Below are 19,474 nucleotides of genomic sequence, written 5' to 3'. Positions count from 1 at the left end.
TGTGTTGAATCCAATACATTGAAACATTGGACCTAAATCCAAACCCAATTTAACAAATAAAAAATGCAACAAATAAGCCTATTCAAACCGACGTTAGATATGCATCTTTGGTTCAATATGTCAAAGAAAATGATAAGATGAGGCACTAACATCCAATGATCCAATCCAATCAAGCACTAAATCAGTGTTTATTGTTACAACAAATCGTTGGATAATATGCAGTTCTGCAAAGGCACTAAAAGAAAGTTTACAACAAATCAACAATTCTAGCTACCATGAATTCTGTAGTTTAAGATTTGATAAACCATAGGGACTAGGGTGAGTACCACAATATTTATAGGTTGCAAATAAAAGTGTCGAATTCATGAATTATTATAAATTTATAATTTTGTTTGTCTATCATTTATTGGAGGGCTATTCCAGCCCTCAGGCCCATGCAAGGTATCATTGCAATGTAATGGGCCAATTGGCGAAATTTGAGGGCCCAAAAGTCATTGCAAAAAAAAAAGTTATAGAACTACTAATTTTATTAACAAAATAAAAGTAATTTACTGTGACAGTAAATATAATTTGTTTTACATCAACAAGAGGAACAAGGTGGACCAAATAAGACCGAATAGAACCAAAATGGATAGAATGGACTGAACAGGACCAAATTGGACCGAATAGGACCAAGGTGGATATGCTGGACCGAAGTGAACCGAATAGAGGTAATGTGGACTGAATAGGACTGAAGTGAACCAAAGTAGACAAAATAGACCGATCAGACCAAAGTGAACCGAATGGCCCGAATTGGATTGAAGTGGACATAATGGATTGAATAGGACTAATGTGGACTAAGTGGACCGAAGTAGACTGATGTCAACAAATAGGACTAACGTGGATCGAATAGAGTCAATGTGGACTGAATAGACCGAACTAGACCGAAATGGACTGAATAAGACCAAATGAGACGAATTGGACCGAATAGAACTTTAGTGGACAGAATGGACTAAATAGGATCAAATGGAGCGAATAAGACCAAAGTAGACAGAATGGACTGAACGGGACCAAATTAGACTGAATACGACCAAGGTGAACATATTAGACAGAAGTGGACTGAACAGGACCAAAGTAGACAGAATGGACCGAATAAAACCAAAGTAGAAAAAAGGACCGAATTAGACTAAAGTGGACCAAATAGCCCGAATAGAACGAAAGTGGATCAAAGTGAATAGTATGGACCGAATAGGACCAATGTAGACCGAATAGAGCCAATGTGGACTAAGTGGACCGAATTAGGCAGTGGATAATATAGGACCAATGTGGACCGAATAAGGCCAGTATGGACAGAATTGACCGAATTAGACTGATGTGGACTAAATAAGACCGAATGGGCCGAATAGAACTTTAGAGGACAGAATGGACTAAATAGGACCGAATTAGAATGAATGGACTGAATAGGACTAAAGTAGACAGAATGGACCGAAGGGGACCAATTTGAACTGAATAGGACCGAGGTGGACCGAATAGGAATAATTTGGGTTGAATAGAACGAAAGTGGTCAGAATGGACCGAATCAAACCAAAGTGGACAAAATGGACCAAATTAGACCAAAGTGGACTGAATGGCCCAAATAGGACTGAAGTGGATCAAAATTTTGTGTTCACTTAGGGTCCGTTTGGTTGGAGGTGGAAAAATAGGAGTATAGAAAAAGTGAATTTGTATAAATTTATGCATATACCTTTATTAAAAAATGATGCTCAATTAAAACCAAAAAAGTGATAAACAACCAAAAAAATCAATCACCTAAATTTATTAAAAAATAAAAATCATGTCCATAACAAAAATCACATCTAAACAAAAGAAGAAGAAGAAGAAGAAGAAGAAAAGGGATGCAAAGGCAACGTCCAGGAGATTAAAAAAGAAAAAAAAGTTGTGAAGAAAATGAACGAGGATGAAGCCCAAGTGCAGCTTAGGTATTTTCTACCTGGTCTCATCAAAAAGTTTTCTTTCTAAAATGGAGAGAAAACTAAAGAGAAAAATTAGGTATCATTTTTGGACTACCATTTATTTTCCTTCATTCCTACCCAATTAAATGCACTTAAAAAAGTGATTCTTCCAAAAATGATGCCTAATTTTTCTCTTTAGTTTTCTGTCCATTTTAGAAAGAAAACTTTTTGGTGAGTTCAGGTAGAAAATACCTGAGTCCTACCATTTATTTTCCTTCATTCCCACCCAATTAAATGCAGTTAAAAAAGTGATTCTTTTTGAGTGAAGAGAAAAAAAGAATTAAAGTGATTCTTTGTCTCCATGAATTCATAAATGGCGGTGGTTATATAACGTATTATCCGGAGTAGTAACAGAGTGATAGAGTGATTATTCTTTTTAGATAAATATGATTGTTTCTGAAATAAATTTATAGAGTCCTTTCTTGGTTCTTGGTGATTACATTCTTTTACATCATGCTAAAATACTCTTTTTTTTTTTTACGTGAATGCCAAGATACTATTACTAATGAGCATCTTAGTTATGAAAAGGAGATACCCCAAAGGCTAGGACTCGATTTACACATAATTCCAAACATTGTGAAATTGCAGCAAAATTCTGTCCACATTTTTTAAATGTGTATAGAAGTATATCACAAATGAAGAGAATTAATGGCTTTATCTCTAAGATTCTTTCCTCTCCTGAATAATTCATGTAATATTTCATGCTAGGCCAAGCATATTTAAACTAAAGAAAAATTAAAAATTTATGAATTTAGTTAGCGCACATATTTCCACAAAGCAAACGCATTTAAAAAAAAAAAAAAATACAAAACCAAATATAATCTTATGAATTCCGTTAGCCAAAAGCCTTGTAGTTGAATTGGCACCTCCCCATGCACAAAGTGCTTGGGGGTTTGAGGGGAAACAGTTCGAATTATAGGGTTAGCAGCATATTGTAATTATCTTTCAAAAATCTTATGAATTCAGTTACAAATATCCATTCAAAATTATTGAGAAATAGAAACACTCTATGTATAGATCACCCAATAACATTTATTTATTCAAATTGGGAAAATTTGAGGAATTAATCGACATGGATATAAGTGGTGATTATCAACTTTCTAAAGTATTGTGACTTGTCTATGGCTCTCTGAAGAGAGGAGGAGAGAAGCAGCAAGGTATTAATGGCCGTGCGAGCTCAATGACACACTAATGGTTGAAAAGGACACGTTGCTTGGAGGGAGGAGGCCACCGTCGCTTGCAGAGGAAGATGGTGTCGCAGCATCTACAGCTAGGGTCCTTTCAATCACTCTCTCCCCGTCTCTCTCTTGTGCCTCTCAGATTCAGATAGTGAGTTTCAAGGTAATTTTAGATTTGATTTGAAACCGGATCAGTTTGCTTTTAGCATGTAAAATATTTCTTGTAATTTTTCATTAAAAAAAAATGCTATATCATTAAAAAATATATTAGGTCATTATTCCGTTAGCTATATAAGCAACACCATGAACGATATTAAACAGAAAGACTAATACTGCTTATTTTTAAAACTTAAGAGACCAATTGCACTCATAAGATAAACTTAAGGGAACAACAGTGTAGATTCGCCAATATTTGATGGTTTTCAATATATATATTATGACAACAAAAATTTCATCACGTTGGCTACCAGTTTCTGGCCATTGATGGCGCCATCAGTTATGAGATTGAGTACCATGATTATTTGCATATCTTTCTTTCTTTTTTTTCTTTTTGTTTTTTTGTTTTTTTTTGTTTTTTTTTGTTTTTTGTTTTTTGAGAGAGAATTTTAATCTATGACATCCACTCTTGATGATAGTTTTTTAACATTAGACCAAGACACCAATCGGTTTTTGATGTAGGCGGGAATTGAACCTCAAATCTTTTATTCAACCTTCAGAGATTTACCTAAACTAACTAGAACCCACTCTTTTCTTTAAATACTTTTTTTTATAGAGAGTATCACACATGGTGTCCGCCCTTGAGGATAACTCTTTACTATCAGACTAAGACATCAATCAGTTTTTGGTGTAAGCAAAGATTGAACTCTAGATCTCTTATACAACCATCAGAGATTTTACCAGTTGAGTTAACTGGAACCTACTATCTTAGCAGAGGTTTAACCATGAATACCAATAGCTAAATTAAGAGATTTATAATAGAGTTGTCATTTAATTTTCAATTCACAAGGCAAAAATAAGAAGAATCTCAACTATTATTAAATTAAAGATAAATGACAAATCCAAGGTATTTAGTTTCCAAAATAGTAAGGTATTTAGTTTCTGTAGGAGAACATTTAAAGTTAAAACAAATGTATCCTTAGCTGATTAAAAAAAAAAAAAAAATCAGAGCAACAAAACAATCTTAGTTCAAAGAAAAACCTACCTCGTACATTTGATATGCATCATCTTTGTCATAATACGTAAGGCTTACACACTCTCAAGGCGGAAAGAAAAGATATGGCATAGCATCTACTTGATCTTCTTTCAGGAAAAAAAAACACATATAACAATCCGTGGAATATCAGCCTCTTTAATATTCTTTCCCTTTTTTTTTTCCTACTAGCATTTTCAAAAAGAAGCGGCGTTCACCGGCCGACAGGGAGAACAACGGTGAAAAGATAGAATCAAAAGAATACTCACTTGTTGATCACTGAACATGGCTTTAATTTGGCAAATGGATTCCCATGTGTTTTGGCACAATTTTATCTTACTATTGCCAGCTTTAATCACGACACAAACCTTGAAAAAAAACTCCATTATAAAATCCCTTTCCTCATCCCTCTACTCCCATCATCATCCAAGAGTAGCTCGAGGAAAAAAAAAAAATTTCAAAAGCATGAAGATAGAGTTACTAATATGGCTCTTCCTCATTGTGTCCCTCAATGTTCTCTCTTCTTCAGCATGCACTGCAGATAACTCGTCTTGCAAGCTCCAAAAAAAGCTTAAGCGTAAGCAAGCATTTCCGGTTGTCTTTATATGTCTAAATCATTCATTTAATCATGAATGGTTAGGATTATAAAAAATATCCATGGCGGAGTTATTCTTAGAGTTTTAAAGGATCTCAATCCATGTCTTATTATATTTCATTTGTATGCAGATTTATATGACATACAAAGCAGAGAAGATGATCAAAGAACATATGAGGCAAACCGTGGAGGTCATCATCTAAGGATTTCACAGAAGGCAAAAACAGTTTATGGGGGTACCGCTAACGTTCGCCCTCGTAATTCACGTAACAACCGGAGTACGGCAAACTCCCTTTTACTAAAATCCTCTTCCCTGTTTTCGGTGGCACTTAGGCATGTTGTGTTGGGATTGGTCATTTCTGTTTTCTTCTTTTGACTGTCTTGGTGAATATGTAAGACATCAGTTTAAGGTTTAAGCTTGGGGAAAGCATATTTAGATCAATTTAAGGACTAGAGTGTTTTGAGTCTTGCTAGATCCCCAACCTTTCTCTGTTATCTCTTTAACTTACAAGTCAAGAAAATAACAAACAGTTACAAACGATATTCCTTTCATCCTTGTTTCTCTTTAATTATTACAGGCTCCTAATCACACATCTGCACACATGTGAGATGAGTAGATAAAAGAGTTTGTTGTCAATAATCTCTAAACCCACCCTATTCTAAAAGGAAAATCCTACATCTTATGCTAGCTTCATAAGATAGCTTCGATGCTTAAAAAACTATCATTCAACGCAAGCCACAACCTAAAAACGTTTTAACAAAGGAGCATCGATTTCATTTTAACAAAATAGCAACAAATGAAACTAATTATTTCTTGATACAGTCCAATCATGCTTTGTCAAGCAAGCCACAACTTAACCTTGTTTTTCTCATATTAACCAAACATTCCAATTGCATCGACACCCCAACCCTGCTCTGCACATAGGCAGCACACCCACTGCACATCAGCCTACCCATAGCTAAGCCCGTGTGAGCTACCATGGCACATCGCTGCACATGCTACCAAAGCACACACATTAGCCTGCAATCTGTTAGGTCACGCCGTCATAACCATGTGTCCAACACAAGCACAAAACCACCGCCAAGCCACAAATTCAGCCAAGCTGAATAGAAATGCACCACAAAGGGGTAGCATAACCTGCTGTTGCCCCCAACATCTCAAAGTCATTTCTCAGCCCAGCCCATGATATGCCTCCTTCATGCACATAGATTTGTGTGGTTGGCATTGGTACAAGGCCACCACATAAAGCCATGTCTATTGTATCTCAAAAGGCTAACACAGTAACACCTACCAAAATGGTCACGTGTTGTTTTCTCCCCATTAAACTTACATTAAACTCCCAAGACTTTTAAAACTCATTTCTTAGGGCCTACTGAATACTAAGATGTAATTTCTCAAGAATTCAATAGTCAAGACTCAGAGTTTAAACTCACAGGAATATTAATGTGGTGCGAAGATTTGTGGTTCGAAACTTTTTTTTTTTTTGAGAATCCTTTTGGTAAAATATTAATAAGTTGTGCAATTGAATTAAATAGATGGAAGCATATCAGAAGAATGAAAAATCCAGCAAACTACCAAGACTCTGTAAACAGTACTAATTACAAAGACTCAATTGGAGGTTTAGAAAAAGATCCCCTAGTAGAGAAGCCTAAGAGTTAAGAGTTAAGACATTGTAATCATTATTGATTAGCATTCTTCAATTTTCTCATCATATAGTCTGACATAGATTGTCAACACCAAATTGGCAACACATGTGATATACAAATGCAATCATGCAAAGTAAACAGAACAGCTAGAATCCCAAAGATACATGGGTTCATTCGATTACGAGAGAGATTTACAATAATTACTAAAAAAAAAAAAAGTAAGATCAACAGTTATTTAGAGAAAAACAGGAAGTTCAATCTAATGCAATTGCAGAAGACATGGACTAGACATTCAAACACAGTGTATAATCAGAACTCTTCTAGCAGGAAATATAAAAAATACAATAAAATAAAAAGAAGAAGAAGGCATAATAAGAAATAGCAGCCGCACCAAACATCCAACCAAAATTTTATTCTAGTACCATCAACTACCTCAAATTAATCATGATGCATCAAATAAGATAACAAAATTCAATCATGAGTCAACAATAATCTACCTATCTTGACAAATGCCAGTCATATAAAGGCTTGTTTCCTGCTATTTAGCTGATTTCCATGTTAATAATCTACCTATCTTGCAAATCACTCTCTACTACATGGCATTCTAATTTCTTACTGTAACATCTTAATTCTCTTACTCTACCCCAATAGCTATTCTTGAGGTCAGATTCCCTCTAAACAACCACAACAATTTCCACCATTAATCAAACCAATCCATCTAAGACCTTAACATGAATCTTGTTCCTCCTGCTTATATAGTCTCTATTTATACTTGCATTTTGACAATTACTGTCAATTTTTACTTGACACATGTATTTGAGTAACCTCAATCCTTAGGACAACTTTCATGATGCAATGTCAAGCTCTCCTTGATTTTTGGAGTGGTTGCCTAATTGTACACAAATCCCTTAAGTTCTCAATTTTTAAATTATTATAATTGCTTTCTCAATTAATAGCTTATTACCATTGGGTTGCTAGCTAAACAGCCACCGAGAGGAAGATATCTCATGAGATTGTGTTATAAGTTAAAATTTTCTATACTAGGCTATTTGGCCATTATGCTCAATTAGGGTCCTCGGTAAAAAATTTTGATCACTATGCTTAGCCATGGTCCTTAGGTTGTTTGTATTCTTTTTGGATTATAAGCCTAACCTCCCACATTGTTAGAGTATTCATATAAGTAGATGTAAAATAGCATAAGCCCCAAATTGTGCCAACTAACCCCAATCACTCGTATTAGCTTATGCATCTATTATACTACAATACTTGTGCAAAAATATACACCAGCACTATTGTTGTGCATTTCTTCTCAAAAAAAAGAACAAAGATCCTAGAAAGTTGGTTGGCAACCAATTATCACATAGATCAATCTTTGTTATTATAATATGTGACATAATTAGAAAGCACATAATAAAGAATGATTACACTCATACCAAGCTAGATCAACCATAGGCTGTATGATGTATCCCATGACCAGCTTGCATGACCTAGCTAGTTCTTTTTCCTCATTCATTTTATTGGGGTCAAGCAAAATGAATCAATTTTTTTTTTTTTTTTTTTTTTTGGCTAAGAGATAAATAATGCAGCCACCTACAACAACTTAACTCAATTCATTTTATTTTTATTTCTTTTTGCTTGAAAGGAAAGATTTAAGCACAAGACTAGTACTACATAAGCAAAGATTAAGAACCCCATTTGACCTTATCAACAACATCCTTTGTTCTTCTTTCACAACCTCACCTGAACTGAACCAATACCAACAGTTGCTTCATGTATTAGAAAGTCACTTTTTATTTTATTTTATTTTATAATAATTGATATTTTTTATGTGTGTGAGAATCAGAATTACCCCACCAGATCCATATCTCAAAGCTCGCATGCCCATTGCTCACATTTGGCCCATAAAAAGAGACCTATCGTCAATTGTTATAAAAACCATGCCCAAATTTTTCCTTTTAAAGTCACTTTTTTTTTTTTTTTTTTTGATGTGACCCTTTTTTTTTTATTATAAGGAAAAACTTGTCACCCTTTTTAACTCTCTGTCCCCCCCTGCATTATCAATCTCCATCCAAATCCATTTCCACAGTACTCTCTCTCTCTCTCTCTCTCTCTCTCTCTCTCTCTCTCTCTCTCTCTCTCTCTCTCTCTCTCTCTCTCCAATGCGCGTGTGAGTGAGCATTAAAAGAATGAATACGAAAACACAAAAACTTTGAAATGAAACATTGAAAGAGCAATTCTGTGTCCTCCCTCCACATAGGTTTTTACATCTCCTTGAATCAACTTAAGCCATGCTTTATTGGGAAATTTCACATACTAACTATGGTGAATATCCTCTTATTTCACCTTTTTCTTATTCCTATATGGCCATCCAACAACACACATAGCAAGTAATACCCATTAAGCTTTTTATCACTAAAGAAAATTAAAATTTGAATTTTTATTGAAAGCCCATAAACACAATCTTGATTCTTGAATGAGAAACAAAATAAAGAAAACTCCTTTATCCATTTATTCTCAATCCCACCAAAAAAAAGAAAAAATGAAATTATGATTTCAATGACATCTATGTCTACAAATATAAAGCAATTTTAAACAAAACCCCAATGGGCATGTATCAAAAGCAACTGAAAACCCAAGTAAATCCACAACCTAGAAACAAAAACAATAGCAGCAACAAGTCCTTCAGTCAAAAAAAGTTCTAACATTTAGATTTCTAACAATGTGTAACCCACCATGCAAAAAGCCCAAATCTATAACATAAATTTAGCAAAAGAGGAACGGAGAATTGATACTTAGCAAGCGAGATGAAGAAAACAAAGTAGAAGAGAGCTCGTGGAGATTGAGAGAACAAGGTAGCTGATTTGGGTGTGAGAGTGAGTGATTTTGAAAGTTTAGAGTGAGTGAGTTTAAGAGGGCGGTGTGTTTGAGAGTGAGAGTGTAGAGTGTCTAAGAGTGTAAATAGGTTTTAAGTGGTCAAAAACATGTTTCTGAAACTTGGTTTTAGAAGGGGGGTTTTAAAAAAAATGTTAAACATAAATCGAGTTTTTAAAACTCGATTTTGTAAAGCGAGTTTTATAAACTCGATATCCACGTGGAAAACTCTGTCTATGTCATTATATGAAAAACCCCAAAAACGAGTTTTAAAAATTCTATTTCATTCTCTCCCATTTTAATATAGATGAAGGACACGTGGCAGATAAACAATCTAAAGGCTAAAAATATGCCATGTCATTCTCTCAATTTTTTGTCTCATTTTCCCTTCTTTTCCTCTTTCTCTCGTCAACACTCTCATGGTCTGAACATCAAAGGTGTTCAGTTCAAAACATGCTGGAAATTTTTCATTGCAGTTTGGTTGCGTGTGACTACGAGGGACACACCAAAGAAACTGTGATAGTTGGGACTGATGTGGCAGTGAGTGTTGTGGCTAGAGCGTTGACGCCGTCGAGGCTAGCTAGGTCTGGCAGTGGCGCACGAAACAGAGGTCCTCCGATGAGCTTGCGATGGAGCGAAACTAGATAAGTTGGGCCGTTTGGTTCGACAGCAGAGGCTGGGTTTTTTAAATGTGGGTTTGGTTTCTTTAGATTTGTGAATATGGGTAGAATGAGTATGCATTATGGGTGGTTGATGGGTTGATAGTGCTTTTTATTTTTATAGATGGTGGCTTTGGAGAATTAGATCAGATTTGATGTGAGTTTCAGGCATAGGAATTCATAGATAAATCCCACCATCAATAAAAGTTTATGTTTTTCAATCGACGGAAAGGCAGGTCTTGCACCTTTGCCTTCGTTTCCGATGGCTCTGTCCTATTTGCTGCAAAGTCGTTGTAAGACCCATCATCTCCAATGGCTCCATCCTGTTTGCTCAAAGTCGTTGTTGCATAAGTGGTGGCCCCAGTGGGTTTGTAAGGAGATTGCTGAAAGGTGCGGGCAATTAAGAATAAAAAATATTTTGTAACATGTTTTATTTTCTACCGTTAGATTTGTTACTTGCCACATGTCCCCCATCTGTAAAATGGAAGGAAACATGAGAGTTTTAAGGCGTGGATAGAGCTTCTATAGTTAGCCACCTGTCAACACACGTGTGGCTCCTTCATTTTATCTAGTTTTTTTTTTGGGATAAATATTGTTATCCATAGCAAGAAAACTAATTATCCCTAAATTATCGAGTGGAGAAAAATGAGTAACTGTTATGAGTAATAGTTTATGAACAAGTTTGTCACATTTGAAATGTCTTGAACTTAGCTGTCATTGGTCCAAATTAGAAGTTTTAACATTATTTTATGAAAATTATTAAGTCCACCGCGAGATCAGCTGAAATGGTTCTTCCAATCAATGAAATGATATCATATATACAGATGTGTGAGTCAATTTTTTAATAAATAAATAAAAAAATTACCAGGTGATGTCACATTTGCATAAATAGTATTATATTACTAGTTGGAAGGATTAAAAATGACCATTTCAGTTGTCCTTCGATGAACTTAATAATTTCTCATATTTTACCCATATTATTATTTAGTTATTTTGACACTCCTTTTTGTATCACATGAATTGTTTTGATTCAACAATGCTAGAATGTTACAATAGTTCTTATTTGAGTTGATGGATTTTTATTAATTTTTATTTGATCTTATTATTGATACCATTTTATTATCTATTATTCACAATTTTTCATCTTAATTCTTGTGAAATATTTTGTAAAAATTATGGTAACTTTAGATTTACTGATTTTGATTTGGTTATTAAAGAGTGACCATCAACGTAAATTCAAAACTTCAATGTAACTTTAAGAAAATTGCCTAGTTGTTCGACTTGACCGAAAAGGCCATGGGTTGGTTGATCAAATGGGTTAAAGTGGGTGGCAAATTAATGAAATTTCACTTGACCCACCCGACTTAACTTAACTTATAAATTAAATTAAATTAAGTATGACATTTAGCATGTTTTAATGGTTATTAAGATTTTTTTTTTTTTTCATTTGTTGACACGTATTCTAAACGTTATCTTTTTTCTCTCAGTATAATCACTTATCATTATCAAATGGTGGTCTTCTTAATCTCCATTGTAGGTGATCTTAATACTGTTACGAAGTTATTAAAATTTAATTTTCAATGACACCAATTTCATACTATTTGGATCATGAGACAAAAAAGTTTTGTAATCTATAATTGTCTATTAAGCTTATAACTTAGTAATATTTTTCTGATGTTGTTTAATGTTTTTATTTTTTTTTGGTTTGTCATAAAAAATTCCAAGGGTCTTAAGATTGTTGAACACTCTTAAATTGACATTCAATCAAAGCTTTGTTATCAGTCTAAAAGTAAAAGTTTTACAGTACTATTTGTTCAAATTTAGACAAGAAATAGTGATTTTTCTCCCATTGTCATTGTGTGACTCATTTCCATGCCCCTCAATTTATGACTTAATTTGTGAAGTTTCCGTGCTTGTGCAATGTGCAGTGCTCTATCTATGCCCCTAAGACCAACTGACCCATAAGTTTTTAACACTTTCCAAGTATTTATATTTTCTTTGTTTTAATTTTTTTTCTTTATTAAATTCCTTATAATATATTATTTATTATTATAATAATCAATATATTATAAACAAAATATACACATGTATTTAGTTGTTGTTGTTTATATTTTTTTTAAGTATTGACATTTGAATGATTGTTTAATTTTAATTAAATATACTTTTGTTTATATATATTCAATTATGAAGTATTGTACATTACTATTTTACATTTCATACACAATTTTTTTTTTATATATGGCCTCCCAAATACAAATTCCTGGCTCCGCCATGGTTTTTGTCTATGTGTCTATTCATGAGCTTATGTGATTCATTTTTTTTATTTTTTATTGTTTATGTGATAGGTTCTTCTCCAATATTCTTTTTGTTGGTCATTGCTTTCTTATTATATCTACCTTGCCTTCATATTCTATCGATCTTTATTGGGTTTTAGAAGTCATGTTTCTACTTTCTACTATTCCTTATCTAATTACCACTTGTAGTTTGGCTTCTATTCAATTTATATTCATTATTTCTCAGTAAAATTATACTATAATTCATCATTTCATGGCCAAAATTGTTCAATGCATGGCTTTCAATCAGTTAAAGTTGTCTTTCATAATTTCACATAAATTTGAAAATCGAACAATGTTAAAAATTGCCCCCCTTGGGCCAGTCCCAGTTTGTACAATCCCTAATTAAGACCCAATCCAGCCTAAATTCACGTCAGGCTCAACAATAACTGGTACTAGACTCAATCCAAATCCTACCCTATATACCCTCTACACCTAATCTACTAGTTGGGTCAAAAAATAATTTATAAGACATGATAATTTTTTGGGCTAATGAATCTTCTTTTGTTCAGTTCAACCCAAAATTTTGGAAATGGATTTTCTGTTTGTGGGCCAGGCATTAAATCCATCACTTCCCCACTTTTATGAACTTGTATTGTATTTTATTTTGTCCACCACCCAAATCTGGCATTTGGTACCAAATTCGTTCCTACGACATAGTTAAGGAAAGTCTAAAGTCACAAACTATTTTATAAATTGTTGACATAGTGATTGGTTATTGATAAGTGAAAATATGATGTTAGTAGTGGGCTCAAATAAAAAACAATAAAAATTTGCCACATTAATTATTTGTAAAAATGTTGTAAAATAGTTTATACATATAATAACATTACTCCATCATCCCAAAAGAGTAATCAAAGATAAGAGTAGATGCCAAATGGGCAAGGCAAACCTATCCAAAAGACAACCCGTCATCCCAAAGAGCCTGTCAAAAAAAAAAAAAAATTCATTCTAATGAGCACTTTTTTTTTTCTCTCTAATAATTATCCGATAGAGCAATTGGATATGCATAAATCATAATTGCTGATTGGCAATTAGGGAAACAACTGAGAACCATGCCAAAAACGAAAATTGAAAAAAGTGACCTCTCCTTTCCATGTTTTTTTTTTTTGGGGACTCTCCTTTCCATTTTGATTTGGGGCTTTCATATAGATCCATCCAATTCCGTATCTTTATTTTGATTTTTTGACAGCCCAAAATGGTAGTTAAGGATTTGGAGGCCCAAATCAATTTCCGGCATGAAAACTTCCCAAACGTTCAACAGAAAGAAAAAGCCCAAATCCACACTTTTTTTTTTAAAGAAAAAAAAAATCTAATTAATAGAAAATGAATTAAGAAGGAATTCAGTGTCATAAACCTCAGCACGTTTCTCTGCACCAAAAAACCAAAAGAAGCAAGTTTTGGAGTAAACCCAGTGCACGACTTGCACAAAAACAATGAGAAATATACACAACCAGGAAGGTTTGGAGTAAAATCACCTTTTCATTATTCAATCAAACGGAGCATATTACAAAACATAGCAGAATTAATCCCAAAAAAAAAAAAAGAAAGAAAAGGAAATGAACAAAATATGAAAATAATACAGAACAAGCAGCAAACTGCAAGCCTCGTATAGACAGTTTATTTCACGTAATTCAAACTAATTAACTAACCAACTTAAAGCATGAAGGTGATTTTCTCCAAAACAAGCTGTAACGATGAAACCTACATGGTAATATAGTATATTGCAGTCTCATCAGGCAGGGGAGACGTTCAGAGCTACGAGTTGGATATTGTCTTGGCCGCTGCTGATGGTAGCGCTGTCGCCGTCAGGAAGCGTTTGGGTACCACTACCAGTGTTGTTAGTTGTGAACTTGCGTAGTGCAAGGATGAGAGGGATGATGAGGATGATCAAGCTCAGTACTTGAGCAGCAAGTTTAGCGTCCAAAAGCAATGGCATTTCTTCCCTGCAGTAACAAGAGGAAACTAATTAATTATATCAATACTGGAAGCAATAAAAACAAAATTTGAAAATAAATGTTAATAAAAGATATATTCTGCTATTGTAACCTGTTCGGGGATGAAGACAAGGAGGACGATAGAGTGAAAGGGAGAGGAGCCATGACATTAAGCTATTTATTTTTAAAAATATTTTTTCAGTAATTGAAAAAGTTGTCAATACTTTTTCAAATCTTAAAAATATTTTTTCCAAAAAAGGAAATTATTATGTGTCTTTTAAGGCACACGTTAACAAAATGCATGTAAATAAAGAGTCAATTGATACCGCGCTACAGTATTGTGGCTTCTATTTAATCAACGTGGATATAAGTGGTGATTAACTGATTATAAACTTTCCAAAGTATTGTGACTTGTCTATGGCTTTCTGAAGAGAGGAGGAGAAGCAGCAAGGTATCAGTGGCTGTGCGAGCTCAATGACACACTAATGACTGAAAAGGACACGTTGCTTGGAGGGAGGAGGCCACCGTTGCTTGCAGGCGTCGCAGCATCTACAGCTAGGGTCCTTTCAATCACTCTCTCCCCGTCTCTCTCTTGTGCATTTCAGATTCAGATTGTGAGTTTCAGAGTAATTTTAGATTTGATTTGAAACCGGGTCAGTTTGCTTTTAACATGTAAAATACTTCTTGTAATTTTTCATTAAAACATTAAAAAATCTATCAGGTCATTATTCCGTTTACTACATAAGCAACACCATGAACGATATTAAACAGAAAGATTAATACCACTCATTTTTAAAACTTAAGAGACCAATTGTACTCATAAGGTAAACTTAGATTCGCCAATATTTGATGGTTTTCAAAATATATATTATGACAACAAAAATTTGATCACGTTGGCTACCAGTAACTAGCCATTGATGGCGCCATCAGTTATGAGAATTGAGTATCATGATTATTTGCATCTTTCTTTCTTTCTTTTTTTTTCCTTTTTTTTTTAAGAGAGTTTTAACTTATAACATCCACTCCTAATAATAGTTTTTTATCATCAAACAAAGACATCAATCAATTTTTGGAGCCTCAAATCTCTTATTCAACTATCAAAGCTAATTGGAACCCACTCTTTTTTAGAAATATTTTTTTTGGAGAGTTTTTATAGCGTTCGCTCTTGATGATAACTCTTTCTTATCAGACCAAGACATCAATCAGTTTTTGGTGTAGGCGGGAATTGAACTCCAAATCTCTTGTACAACTATCAGAAATTTTACTAGTTGATTTAACTGGAACTCACTATCTTAGTAGAGGTTTAACCATGAATACCAATATCTAAATTAAGAGATTTATAAAGGAGTTGCCCTTTAATTTTCAATTCACATGGCAAAAATAAGAAGAATCTCAACTATTATTAAATTAAAGATAAACGACAAATCCATGGTATTTAGTTTCCAAAATAGTAAGCTATTAAGTTTCTGTAGGAGAACATTTAAAGTTAAAACAAATGTATCCTTAGTTGATAAAAAAAAAAAAAAAAAAAATCAGAGCAACCAAACAATCATAGTTCAAAGAAAAACCTACCTTGTACATTTGATATATGCATCATCTTTATCATAATATGTAAGGTTTACACACTCTCAAGGCGGAAAGAAAAGATATGACATAGCATCTACTTGGTCTTCTTTCAGGTAAAAAAAAAAAAAACACATATAACAATCCTTGGAATATCAGCCTCTTTATTCATTCCCTTTTTTCTTTTTCCTACTAGCATTTTCAAAAGGAAGTGGCGTTCACCGGCCGACAGGGAGAACAACGGTGAAAAGATAGAATCAAAAGAATACTCACTTGTTGATCACTGAATTATGGCTTTAATTTGGCAAATGGATTCCCATGTGTTTTGGCACAATTTTATCTTACTATTACCAGCTTTAATCACCACACAAACCTTGAAAAAAAACTCCATTATAAAATCCCTTTCCTCATCCCTCTACTCCCATCACCATCCAAGAGTAGCTCGAGGAAAAAAAAAAAAAAAGCATGAAGAGAGAGTTACTAATATGGCTCTTCCTCATTGTGTCCATCAAAGTTCTTTCTTCTTCTTCAGCATGCACTGCAGATAACTCGTCTTGCAAGCCCGAAAAACAGCTTAAGCGTAAGCAAGCATTTCCGGTTGTCTTTATATGTCTAAATCATTCATTTAATCATGAAGGGTTAGGATTATAAAAAATATCCATGAGAGTTTTAAAGGATCTCAATCCATGTCTTATTATATTTCATTTGTATGCAGATTTATATGACATACAAAGCAGAGAAGATGATCAAAGAACATATGAGGCAAACCGTGGAGGTCATCATTTAAGGATTTCACAGAAGGCAAAAACAGTTAATGGGGGTACCGCTAACCTTCGCCCTCGTAATTCACGTAACAACCGGAGTGCGGCAAACTCCCTTTTACTAAAATCCTCTTCCCTGTTTTTGGTGGCACTTAGGCATGTTGTGTTGGGATTGGTCATTTCTGTTTTCTTCTTTTGACTGTCTTGGTGAATATGTAAGACATCAATTTAAGGTTTAAGCTTGGGGAAAGCATATTTAGATCAATTTAAGGACTAGAGTGTTTGAATCTTGCTAGATCCCCAACGTTTCTCTGTTATCTCTTTAAATTACAAGTCAAGAAAATAACAAACAGTTACAGACGATATTTCTTTCATCCTTGTTTCTCTTTAATTATTACAGGCTCCTAATCACACATCTGCACTCATGTGAGATGAGTAGATAAAGAGCTTGTTGTCAATAATCTCTAAACACACCCTATTCTAAAAGGAAAATTCTACATCTTATGCTAGCTTCATAAGATAGCTTCGATGCTTAAAAAACTATCATTCAACAAAAGCTATCATTCAACGCAAGCCAAAACCTAATAACGTTTTAACAAACGAGCATCGATTTCATTTTAACAAAATAGCAACAAATGAAAAAACACTAATTATTTCTTGATACAGTCCGATCATGCTTTGTCAAGCAAGCCACAACTTAACCATGCTTTTCTCACATTAACCAAAAATTCCAATTGCATCGACACCCCAGCCTTGCTTTGCACACAAGCAGTGCCCCCCTTCTCATTCTATTCTCCTATTTATAGCTTGAGATGGGTGGAGGTGTTATGATTACTTCCTGATCTCACTCATGTGGATGTGGTCCAATCTCATCATTTTTGATAAGAAGATGCTCTGTTGGGAACGGTGATAATAGCATTGGAACTGGTTCCAGCCTTCAAAAGAATGTTCAGTAACAATACTCTCTAAGGCAATACCGGAATGCCGAGAACATTAGATGTTCTCGACAACTACATTCCCGATCAGGTTATACTTGATCAACATGAGTTCGTTTCTGATATGTTCAGGACAAGATGGACCTATTACGTCATTTGGGCCCAAATTGGGCTTTAAAGCGCGCCTGGACCGAGGTCAAAGGTTCAATGGACATGGGATCACGTACTATACCATAAGGTCAGGGCCCAAAGTTCAATGGGCCCGAGATCGTACCCGTACAACCGCCAAGCCACAAATTCAGCCAAGCTGAATAGAAATGCACCAGAAGGGGTAGCATGACCTGCTGTTGCCCACAACATCTCAAAGTCATTGCTCAGCCCAGCCCATGATATGCCACCTTCATGCACATGGAATTGTGTGGTTGGCATTGGTACAAGGCCACCACATAAAACCATGTCTATTGTATTTCAAAAGGCTAACACAGTAACACCCACCAAAATGGTCACGTGTTGTTTTCTCCCCATTAAACTTACATTAAACTCCCAAGATTTCTAAGGGTCCGTTTAGATTAAGCTTATTGTTGCTGAAACTGAAAACTGAAAACACTGTAGCAAAATAATTTTTAAATGTCTAATAGTACCGTGGGACCCATTTTTAATATTTTTTAATACGTGAACAGTGTCAGCACAGTGCATGAACAGTGTATTCACTGTTCATAACAGTAAAATTTGTCCCCCAAAGTCAACAAATGCAGGCAAAAAAAAAAAAAAAAAAAAGGGGAAAACGTGGACTGGAGAAAACGCAAACGCAGAAACGTGCAGCCCAAACGCCCTCTAAAACTCATTTCTTTGGGCCTACTGAAAACTAAGATGTAATTTCCCAAGAATTCAATAGTCAAGAGTTTAAACTCACAGGAATATTAATGTGGTGCGAAGATTTGTGGTTCGAACCTACTTCCTCTTTCCCCCAGTATTTGCCTATCCAAAAAACCAAAAAAGAACTCATCAACCAAAACAGGCTCTTAAACATGAAATTCCCTCTTTCCAAATTAATTCTTAGATATTGAAGAAATTTTCAAACAAAAAGTTGTGCTCACTAAATATTAAGAACTTTAAATAACAATCTTAGACTCAACTCCAAAGGTACAACTGTACAAGCTGCTATGACTTAGTTAATTGATAAGGTTTTAACTAGTCATATTTGAGGCGACAACCCTCCAAGAATAAATAGAAAGGAAATGAATTTTGGAAATAATATTTTCTTGCCTCTTATTCCATGGTTCATAGTTTAAATACATCAACAGGACTAATTCAAAATAAAGAGATTACAAATAACCTTATCACTAATCCTACCCAAGATAATAGAATGAATCCATGTCCAGGGAGTTCTAAAGATAACAACCACCTAACAACATCCTAATCCAAATAATTCAAATACGAAACTATCACTTAATTCAAATAGAAAACACTTGAGGCATATATCTTCTGCTGCCTTATCTTCGGCTGCTTCTAGAGGTTAACTTCAGTTGCACCACTTGTTTCCTTGGCTTCCACGTGTGCGGCAGACATAGCACAAGCTACCTAAACAACTTCCACAATTTGATTCTGCCATGCCTAATTGCGTGTGATAAATCAAAACTCCATAAATGATGACAAAAGATCAAAGTCATTGATGTTCTATCAATGTTAGTGAAGAGTTAACACATGTAGAAGATTCATCCCTACACTGTGGGGTGATCAGCAACGAAAGTAAAACGGGTAGAATAAAGTGGACTTTAGTTTCTTGATTGATTTACAAAAAAAAAAAATTAGATG

General features: G+C 34.4%; 1 protein-coding gene across 3 annotated transcripts; it reads left to right on the top strand.

Annotated features, from left to right (window-relative positions):
* Positions 1 to 4,738: 4,738 nt before the first annotated feature.
* On the top strand, positions 4,739 to 17,096 carry LOC126715650 (uncharacterized). Of its 3 annotated transcripts, none has more exons than XM_050416369.1 (2): positions 4,739 to 4,935; positions 16,679 to 17,096. In XM_050416369.1, exons 1-2 carry the CDS (start codon positions 4,824 to 4,826, stop codon positions 16,921 to 16,923), a joined length of 357 nt encoding a protein of 118 aa, XP_050272326.1. In that variant the 5' UTR covers positions 4,739 to 4,823; the 3' UTR covers positions 16,924 to 17,096. The 3 variants fall into 3 exon arrangements, with proteins under 3 accessions (XP_050272326.1, XP_050272325.1, XP_050272328.1); XM_050416368.1 differs by lacking the exon at positions 16,679 to 17,096 and adding an exon at positions 5,085 to 5,505 and having other exon boundaries at positions 4,769 to 4,935; XM_050416371.1 differs by lacking the exon at positions 4,739 to 4,935 and adding an exon at positions 16,379 to 16,543.
* Positions 17,097 to 19,474: the final 2,378 nt, after the last annotated feature.

The sequence above is a fragment of the Quercus robur genome, chromosome 2, assembly GCF_932294415.1.
Source record: "Quercus robur chromosome 2, dhQueRobu3.1, whole genome shotgun sequence".
NCBI lineage: Eukaryota > Viridiplantae > Streptophyta > Magnoliopsida > Fagales > Fagaceae > Quercus > Quercus robur.
This window is presented reverse-complemented; position numbering and strand designations above follow the sequence as displayed.